General features: G+C 45.1%; 1 protein-coding gene across 1 annotated transcript; it reads left to right on the forward strand.

Annotated features, from left to right (window-relative positions):
* Positions 1 to 615: 615 nt before the first annotated feature.
* On the forward strand, positions 616 to 4,902 carry LOC147636932 (putative receptor protein kinase CRINKLY4). Its single transcript, XM_086800519.1, has one exon. It carries the CDS (start codon positions 991 to 993, stop codon positions 4,075 to 4,077), a length of 3,087 nt encoding a protein of 1,028 aa, XP_086656645.1. The 5' UTR covers positions 616 to 990; the 3' UTR covers positions 4,078 to 4,902.
* The last annotated feature ends 5,781 nt before the right edge of the window (positions 4,903 to 10,683 follow it).

The raw sequence follows: 10,683 nt of genomic DNA on the forward strand, positions 1-10,683 counted from the left end.
TCAAGTGTGAAAGGCGCCCACCTACATTTGAAAGTGAAGGGTGTTGTTCAGACGAGGTGGAAAGCATATGGGTGCACAAAAATGAATAAAATAAATGGGTAATTAATAACTATATTGATGAGGGGAGTTGAAAAGAAAGGGCCATGGTAGGTGCTTCTAGTGTTACGTGTGAAAGGGGGGAGTGACTTTGTAGGGTAGAAGCTTTTAAGTGTGTGGTTTAGTAGGGGGGTCACACGGCGATGTGGTTGGATGCACGATGAAAGAGTCAAAGGGGAGTTTAGAAGAGAACTAGTAAAAGAGCACGAGAAAGAAGTCTCCAAAGAGAGAGAGAACTAAGAGAGGGGGTAGTATAGAGAGAAGTGTAGAGAGAGAGAAGGTTTGAATGGAGAGAGTCGACAAAGAGAGAGAATGAAGAGAGGGGAGATGAATGAAAAGGACGGTCAACAAAGAGAGGGAATGAAGAGAGAGAAGGGTGGAGAGACGAAGGTTTGAATGAAGAGGAGAGAGAAGGGTGGAGAGGCTAGAAGAGGGAGAGAGAGAGGGGAGAGAGGAGAGAGACGGTTTCTTTTTCAATCATCGTGATTTGAAAAACTGGGTCGGAGAACACTTCTCACACGGAGTCACCCCTCAAATGTCGCCTCTGTGCTCGCCCTTACCATCCCCCCTCCCCGCACAGAACTCCCCACACTTCACTCACAATCTTTGTTGCTTCCCCTCCTCACTTCCCTCTGCTTTTTTCCCCTTTTACTCCCCCCTCCATCGCCCACACCCCCACGCTTCTACTTTTTTTTGTTTTCTTCTTCTCCCTCCTCTCCCCGACACTCGTTTTTGCATTCCCTTCCATCGCCCGCCTCATTGATTTACCTTAGAAATGAGGTTTGCTTTCTGCTTTTTGCTTTGCCCCCTGCTCATGTAGAGAGCAATGGCTACCCACCTGGTTTGCTGCCCTCAACACCCAATGAACCCCTCTCATCCCACCCGAGCTTGCTGATGGAAGCAGCAGAAAATGGCTACACAGGTGTAGCTAAAACCCACACTTCAAAGATCGGCCAGTATTTAATTACAACATCATCTTTTAAGCCATCAAAGGCTTCCCACCCTGCAGCCATTAACCACTCTGTCAGCAGATTACCACCAAAAAATGGCTACCCAGTTGCCCTTATTGAAGTGATTAACCACTGTTTAGCCAGACTTTCAACTCTTAATCCACCCAGCTTTGTAATTTTCTCTATTGTGAGAAGCTCGGTAGTGTTTTACACATGTTTGGTTTTTGCCTTTCTGATCAGTGGGGCTTGTGGGCTGGGCTCAATGGCCACCATAGCTGTCAGCTATGATGGCAATGGAGGAGCTTTTGTATGTGGGATTATGCGGGGACCTGTACAGAGCATACAATGCTGGAATTCTTCTTCCAACAATTCGGCTACCAGCGCTTTGCCTTCCCAAGTGTCATACTCGGGAATCTCCGGTGGCAAAGGTTTCTTCTGTGGCCTCCGGTGGGACAGTGGCCGCCCCCTTTGCTGGAACACTAACAACATCAGCTCCCCCAAAAGGCTTAAAGACCAAGCTTACTCTGACCTTGTTGCTGGAACCTCCCATGTCTGTGCATTGTCAGAGATTTCTACGACAGCAAACTCTACGGCAGTCACCAACGGAAGTTTTGCCACATGCTGGAGAAACGACAGCATAAAGTCGGGCATCCCTACCCAGCAGGCTTTCTCCTCTCTTGCCTCTGGTGGTGATTTTGTATGTGGGATCAAATCCTCTGACAGAACAGTGCAATGCTGGGGCAACTCTGTTGTAGCTCAGTGGCCAAATGTGACTTTCCGTACGATCCAGGCTGGTTCCAGCCATGCCTGTGGCCTCACCGATTCTTCCAATCCACAGTGTTGGGGGGACAACACTTACAAACAGCTGCTATTCCCTGATGGCAAACAGTTTCTGTCCCTTGCTCTGGGTGACCGCCATAGCTGTGGAATCGAAGCCTTCTCCCACAATGTCATATGCTGGGGAGACAGTAGCTTGAACAAAACCTCACCGCCTGCAAACCTTACATTTTCCACCATTGCAGCGGGGGATGACTTCACGTGTGGGATCCTGGTCAACTTCTCCATCATCTGCTGGGGTGCTTTATTTGGAGACGGCAGTCCACTACCTCTGAATTTAACCATCCCCAGTTCCTGCACTGACTTGACTTGTGATTCCGGGAGCTTTCAGCCCTCAAATGGCAACAGCAGTATATGTTCTAGCCCTGAGCTCCATGTTTGCACACTTTGCAGAATTGGATGCCAGAGCTCCTTCCAACCGATAAGCCTATGTACATCTCAACACGACATCACTTGTGCACCGTTGCCGACAACAAGCAGTGCATCCCCTTCACCCTCTCCAACCACAAGCAGTCCACCCCCTTCACCCTCTCAAACCACCAGAATTGTAATCCAGAACAAGTTGAGTAAGGGCCTCATCGCTCTTGTTGCCCTGGGTGCTCTTGGTGCACTTTGTGGCCTTCTGACTGTAGGGTGGTGCATGTGGGCAAAATTCCACGGGCCTATCGGGTTTTCTTTTGATGGCTCTCAAGGCAGAGTGCACAACTCTACAACAGGTGGGGCAGGGGCCTTGTCAAGGCCTTCATCCAGAGTGATTAGGAGACAGAGGAGCTCAACATCGTCAGTGCGAGGCAGAGGAGAGGCTGCCTCAGGAAGGTCACAGGCCTTCACCATAGACGACATGGAGGCGGCAACAATGGGCTTCTCAGAGGACAACAAGATAGCAGCAGGGAGCTTTGGAATAGTATATAGGGGTATTCTAACAGATGGTAGAGAAGTAGCAATCAAGAGGAGGGAGAAAGAAACAGTAGCCAATGATAGGAAGATGGAAGAGAAAGAGAGTGCTTTTCAGTCAGAGCTTGAGTTTTTGTCAAGGCTTCATCACAAGCATTTGGTGAGCTTGGTGGGCTACTGCGATGAAGAGGATGAGAGGATGCTAGTATATGATTACATGCCCAATGGCACTCTTCATGATCATCTTCATGGAAGAGGCAATTTAAAGGGAGAAGGTGGGGTTTTGCCATGGCAGATGAGGATCAAGATAGCCCTTGAAGCAGCAAGAGGAGTAGAGTATCTTCACAACTATGCATTGCCGCCTATCATTCATAGAGACATCAAGAGCTCCAACATATTGTTGGATAGCAGGTGGAATGCGAGGGTTTCGGATTTTGGGCTTTCCACTTTTGGCCCTGGTGAGAATTCACATCTCTCTCTCATGGCAGCAGGCACTCTAGGCTACATGGATCCTGAGTATTACCGCCTTCAACACCTCACCACCAAAAGCGATGTCTACAGCTTTGGTGTCGTCCTTCTTGAGCTCCTCACAGGAGAGCGTGCCATCCACAAACAGAGCCATGGTCCTGTGAACATAGTGGATTTTGCAGTGCCCAGAATAGTCAACAATGATCTAGCCTCAGTATTGGATCAACGGCCAGGTGCTCCTGCAGCTAATGTGCTTAAAGCATTGGAGATCATTGCCCAGCTTGCTGCCAAGTGTGTGAGGCTGGAGGGTAAGGAAAGGCCCACTATGACAGACATTGTGGTAGTATTAGAGGAGGCCATGGCCTACGGCAGCAATGGTCAGAGTCGAAGCCAATCAGCTACTACTGCTCTTTCTTTCGTCCCAATTGAAGCTGCCTCTGGTGCCATTTTTACATCTTTTGAACCTCTTGAAGTTTCCACTGATACTATCTCTTTCCCTTTTGAACCTCTTGACACTGCCACTGATACCATCTCTTTCCCATTTGAACCTCTTGAAACTGCCACTGACACCCTTACTGCTGCTGAGCCTCTCCAAGTTGCAACTGATACCATTAATGCTGTTGTTGCTGAGCCTCTCGAAGCCATGACTGATACTGTTGGTGATGTTGCTGCTGAGCCTGCTGAGCCTCATGAAACCACGACTGATAATGTTGGTGGTGGTGCTACTGATGCTGCTGAGCCTGCTGAGCCTCTGGAAGTTGTGACTGATACTATTCATGGTGCTGCTGCTGAGCCTCTTGAAGCTGTGACTGATACCATTTTGCTTGCCTGATCCTTTATAGCTTTAGCCCTTTGGAACCTCTTGAAGCTGCCACTGAGACCATTGCTGCTTCTGCTGCACCTCTCAAAGGGTGACTTTTACCATTTTGCCTGATCCTGATTTAGCCCATTCGTGCTCTGTGGGCTGGGGCACAAGTGAATGCCAACCATCGTGGATATTTACAGGCAGCAGCCATGCCATCGCAGCTCTATTTCATCTGGATGAGGTGGTGGTTTTGCTTCACTACAATTTTTTTGACGCCATGAGACCCAATTCCTCGCACTCCTCTCAACAGTGCTAGGATACCTATTGAAGCTTTGGCTGCAGCATTAGACCATTTTTACAATGGCTACCTGCTGCTCTGTCATAGTTCACATTTTAAGTCCATTGTTAATCATAATTGAGTGAGCTTAGTCTCCATGAAAAGTTTAGGCTGCTAGATAATCACATTGGAGAACATGTATGGGCAATTGAGTTTAGCCCTTCTGTAGCCAAGGCTTATCATCTTGCACATGCTCTTTTGTCGGCGGGCATTCAAGCTCAGCTCGGGCCGCCCCACCCCATTCCAAAACCCATTGAAATCTGCTCATTGTTACATGCCCAAGATTCATTCATTTTTGTACCATATTTTTTGACAAGAGTACATGAGGCCTAGGGACAAGCATTTTCTCTGATTTTTGGCAATTGAAGCCACTGCTCAATTTTTGTAGGCATCTTGTCTAATTAATTAGGCTTGCTGGCTCTATTGATTGAGTCAGACCCAAAGATTGTGTTGGAATTTTTACATTGTCAGGGTGCAAACTTCAAAGATGCTTATAGACATGAGGTTTGACTTGTTTGTCATTATGGGGGCTGTTCACACATATGCCACTAGTTGCTGGTGCCAGGTGCTGTCGCCACTGGGGGACTCAATCTCAAATGGGGCCAGCCGCCATACGTACAGATTTCCAGGCCACTGGTGGCCGAAAATGCGTGCATTTCTGACCCGCGTGAGCAAGCATGTACGCAGGTTGCACATGAGAAAGTTAGTCCATGGCACGTGCCGATGCCGTACGGGGAAAAAGCGTCACGGCAAGGACCAAGTCTGTGTACGGCCAAGGGCTAAAGCTACAAGATTGAGTCAACTCGTGGTGTTAAGTGATTGGTTACTTTACACGTGTGACCATGCCCACCAATGGGACGTGCACTTTTAAGTACCTTCGGTTCACGCCTTTTCCAGGCGATATGGTTTCTTTTTTATATTAATTATTATTATAAATATATAACTGCACACTTGGATCCTAGTATCTATACAGGATTAAGGGAGAGTGGCCCTCCCTCCACGTGGGCAAAGGAGGGGGGACTATTTCAAAATGGCCACTTCTCCCACAAGCGTGAAGTTCACGCTTCCCGCGACGTGACGGGACGTGACACTCGCCTACTGTTCCAAGCGTTCTGCTGTTCCAGTCTGTTCATCACCTCCGGCCGTTCCAATCGTCTCATCACGTCCGGGTCGCGTCGAGCTCTCACAGGTATCTTCGTACTGCCAGTTTCTCACTGACAACTGCATTTCACCTCCTAGGCGGTGTCCGTCCTGGTGTCAAGGGGTCCCATGGCAATGGTTGGGATTCGGCAGGAGAGGGCGTCCACAACTACACCCTCCTGCTCTCATGGAAAGAGTTGAGCAGGAGGTAGGGTGCCAGACTGCGTGGGGGGAGGCCGGGGATTCCAGTGATAAGGGGATCATTTGCACCCTCTGTCTCTGTAAAGAAATGGGTGTTGCGCACCTACTGGGACACCGAGGCCCTGGGCGCGGCGAGGTCAGAGAAGTGGAGGATATCTTGGGGCGGCTCTTAAGCCCTGTAGCCATGCAGCTACGGGGGAGAGCCCCCCGCGATGGATACCAGACTGCGTGAACTTGCCGGCTTCATCCCACAACTTCGGGAGGAGATGCAGATGCGTGGGGGGGAGGCCGGGGATTCCAGTGATAAGGGGATCATTTGCACCCTCTGTCTCTGTAAAGAAATGGGTGTTGCGCACCTACTGGGACACCAAGGCCCTGGGCGCGGCGAGGTCGGAGAAGTGGAGGATAGGGTGCCAGACTGCGTGAACTTGTCGGCTTCATCCCACAGCTTCGGGAGGAGATGCAGATGCATGGGGGGGAGGCCGGGGATTCCAGTGATAAGGGGATCATTTGCACCCTTTGTCTCTGTAAAGAAATGGGTGTTGCGCACCTACTGGGACACCGAGGCCCTGGGCGCGGCGAGGTTGGAGAAGTGGGGGCGGCTCTTAAGCCCTGTAGCCATGCAGCTACGGGGGAGAGCCCCCCGCGATGGATACCCAGGCAGCTCTTAAGCCCTGTAGCCATGTAGCTCCAGGGGAGAGCCCCCCGCCCACCACACCCACGTGTTGATTGCAAAGCTGGCTTTAGAGCCATGCAGCTCGGGGGGGAGAGCCTCTGGACCTTTTTGGCTCTCTTCAGAAGACGTATCAATTAAATAAGCCACAATATATATATTTCTAAAAACAAGTATAAAAGTATTTCTTTGCATTAATTAATTGCTCTTCTCAATTTTAAATTTTGACGTACTCATACCCCCCCCCCCCCAAAAAAAAGGAGCAGCGGATTGATGTGGCCTTGGGCCGGATAAGGAATGGTGAGGACATGAAAATCTATACAAGATTAACCACATCCCCACCTCCTTCCACGTGGGCAGCAAAGGAGGTGCGCAACCCCTATGCTATCGATAGAGAGCAGCTGAGGCAAAACCTAATCTCACCAAAATCCTAGCCTGTTCAAACCCTAGGTTGTCCAAGCCCTAATTTGTTGATCCTTGGAGGTCGATGAGAAGAGCTGCGACGGACAACGATGATAATGTAGAGAAAAAGACGACAAGGAGGACCAATAAAACTAAAACTAGGAATTGAAGGGCATTTTGGTTTCCTAAAGAAAAACATAGAATAGCATATATATAATATGTATATATATATCAATACCAATAAAACTAAAACTAGAAATTGAAGGGCATATATATATATATATATATATATATAGAGAGAGAGAGAGAGAGAGAGAGAGAGAGAGAGAGAGTGTAGAATAATTTGGATTTTTAATAAAAAAATGATTGAGAAAAAGTGGTTTAGACTTTCGATTTTTAAAAATTTTGGTTGTTCTATGTATCCCAGGCACCTCAGTCTGCCAGCTTTGAGCTCCATGTGGTCGTGCCTTCGCCTCCTCAAGCTCCTCGACTGACTTTGCCTCCTCCAAGTGCTTCATTGCTCAAGGTCATTTTATATATATACAAACAAAGTGTATACAAGATAAAGGGAGAGTGTAGAATGATTTGTTTTGTTATAAATTTACGCATCAATAAAAAAGCATTATCATATCTGATGACCTATAATTACTAATTAAGGTCAAATTGTATACATGAGTGTTGTAATGAATTGTTTTATAATTAATGATTTAACCTAATATAAACATCAATTCAAAACCTTTCTAAAAAGTTAAAGACAGATGACATAACCCTACTAGAAAGTTAAGGGCATGATTAATTCGGACAAAGTGTATACAAGCTAAAGGAGAGTGTAGAATGATTCGTTTTGTTTTGAATAAAAGATATATATATATATATATATATATATATATATATGACTACCTAAAGATTTGAAACAAAATGTATTAAAAATTTTGGTTATTCTATGTATCCAAGGCACCTCAGTTTGCCAGCTTTGAGCTCCACGTGGTCGTGCCTTCGTCTCCTCGAGCTCCTCGACCTCCTTTGCCTCCTCCAAGTGCTTCATTGCTCAAGGTCTTTTATTTTGCTCAAGGTGATTTTATATATATATAATGTATTATATGAGAGTGTAGAATGATTTGTTTTGTTTTAAATTAGCGCATCAATAAAAAAGCATTATCATATCTGACAACTTATGGTCGAATTGTATACATGAGTGTTGTAATGAATTGTTTTATAATTAATAATTTAACCTAATATAAACATCAATTCAAAACCTTTCTAAAAAGTTAAAGGTTGATGACTTTTGATTAATGTTAGTGTGTATATAACCCTACTAGAAAGTTAAGGGCATGATTAATTCAGACAAAGTGTATACAAGATAAAGGAAGAGTATAAAATGATTCATTTTGTTTAAATAAAGAGATTTATTTATATATAATATAAATATATATATGACTACCTAAAGATTCGAAACAAAATGTATTATATATATCTATCTATACAAGATAAACCATAACCCCACCTCCCTCCATGTGGGCAAAGGAGGTGGGGTTAATTTAAAATAAAAAACATGGAGGTGTTTTAAATATACCCATTTAGTTAACTTTAATGTAATATACTACTGCCAGCTTTGAGCTCCACGTGGTGGTGCCTTCGCCTCCTCGAGCTCCTTGACCGCCTTTGCCTCCTCCAAATGCTTCATTGCTCAAGGTCTTTTATTTTGCTCAAGGTCATTTTATATATATAAAATGTATTATATAAACAAAGTGTATCTATACAGGATTAAGGGAATATATATATATATATATATATATAGAGGACTACCTAAAGATTTCAAACAAAATGTATTATATATACCTATTTATATCTATACAAGATTAACCACAACTCCCCCTCCCTCCACGTGGCCAGCCAAAAGCGGGGTTAATTCAAAAGGAGGGTTAATTAGCGCAAAATACGGAGGTGCTTTGTTTTTGAAAATATGTGCTCCAGCCAAAAGTGTGATCACGCTTGCACTTCACGCCTGCGGTCCACCTCCATGTTCACCTGCTCCACTCCACGTCCACATTCTACAGTCCGTACCCGTATAATGGTGATGCTAATATGAGGGCACAACCGTCCAGCCACGTGACACATCATCGGTGTGCGTCTCTCTAAAGGTTGTCTGGCATCTCCTGTCGCTCAGTTGTGCAATTGTGTTAATTGATTGAAGGCCTCACTTCCCGTCTGCGTTGCAAACCAAGCCCAGAACTGGGATAGCCTCTGCAGAGTGTGCATCGAGGTGGCCAGCTTTGAAGGCAAGCATGCAAAAGGAGGTATAATTTGACAGTAGGAGGCAGAAGAAGGTTTTAAAACGCACACAAAAATGCACTGCAAACCAGAACTGGTACTGCACTGTTACCTTGAACTCGATGCATTCATGGATGGGAGAGGAGGCTATTCATGAACGGCTCGATGTCAACGGTGCGGCCAACAGCAACCCCTTCGCCATGGCCTCTGCAGACTGTGCATCGAGGTGGCCAGCTTTGAAGGCAAGCATGCAGAAGGAGGTATAATTTGATAAGTAAGCAATGCCATGTTCGGCTTGGTTTTATAATTTGACAGTAGGAGGCAGAAGAAGGTTTTAAAACGCACACAAAAATACGCTGCAAACCAGAACTGGTACTGCGCTGTTACCTTGAACTCGATGCATTCATGGATGGGAGAGGAGGCTATTCATCATGAACGGCTCGATGTCAATGGTGCGGCCAACGTAGCCCCTTCGCCATGGTCAGAAGGAAACGATCGATCATTGCCTTGGTTTTTGTTGTGATACCTGAGAAGCCCATGGGACCAAATCCCTTCTGCATTGACGGCTATTGCCTTGCAATTGATCCCGCGACCTGCATGTCAACGGTGCGGCCAACGCAGCCCCTTCGCCATGGCTAGAAGGAAACGATCGATCATTGCCTTGGTTTTTGTTGTGATACCTGAGAAGCCCATGGGACCAAATCCCTTCTGCATTGACGGCTATTGCCTTGCAATTGATCCAGCGACTTGTATGATGATCGGCGTGTATGTTGAAAGGCTTCTTGGTGTTGGTGACCCAGAGAGCATTGCCCCTCATACCTCTTATGCTCGAATTATTGACATGAACGCCTTCAAGAACAGATTTCTTTATGAAAGTTGACACAATATGTGTCCTCTACATGGGGAACATGCATGTTGTTCAAACAATATGTGTCCTCTACATGGGGACATGCATGTTGTTGAGACAAAGAGAGTGGTTCTCACGATAAGTGTAACGGAGTTCACTAAAGGAGTAGTTTAAAACTCTTTGATCTATGAAGCTTGATGTTTCAAATATACCCATTTTGTTAACTTCAAGGTAATAAACTACGGTTAAACTTACAACTTTTTTCATTCTTTGTATTTAAAAAATCAAGGATGTATGTAAAACTTTATGTAAGTCGATGAAATTGTAAGCTCCTTTTGTTTAACTCACATGATATTTTACATATTCCTAGGTGAATTCCTTGAGCCCGCACTCTCATCCATCTTTTTAAATGAGTTTCCTAAAAGCTAAAATTAGGTGAACCGCCTTCAGACATATATAGATATATATACAAATACATATACATATACATATACAAATACGTATACATACATATATGTATGTATATGCATATGCATATACATATACATATACATATACATATACATATATATATACATTCATGTGGATACCGTTTTACCATTCATTCACTTGGGCGTAGTTGGGTCTTAATCTATTCTACATACGTGTGATTTAGTTTGTGATTCATCGTTTGGATTATTTTCATAATCCATAATTTCTTCTAGATTAAAAAAATTTTAAATAATATATTTCTTAATGATGTATAGTATGGATACCGAGGGA

Source organism: Cibotium barometz, chromosome 7 (assembly GCF_041138505.1).
Source record: "Cibotium barometz isolate CiBa-2024 chromosome 7, ASM4113850v1, whole genome shotgun sequence".
Taxonomy (NCBI): Eukaryota; Viridiplantae; Streptophyta; class Polypodiopsida; order Cyatheales; family Cibotiaceae; genus Cibotium; species Cibotium barometz.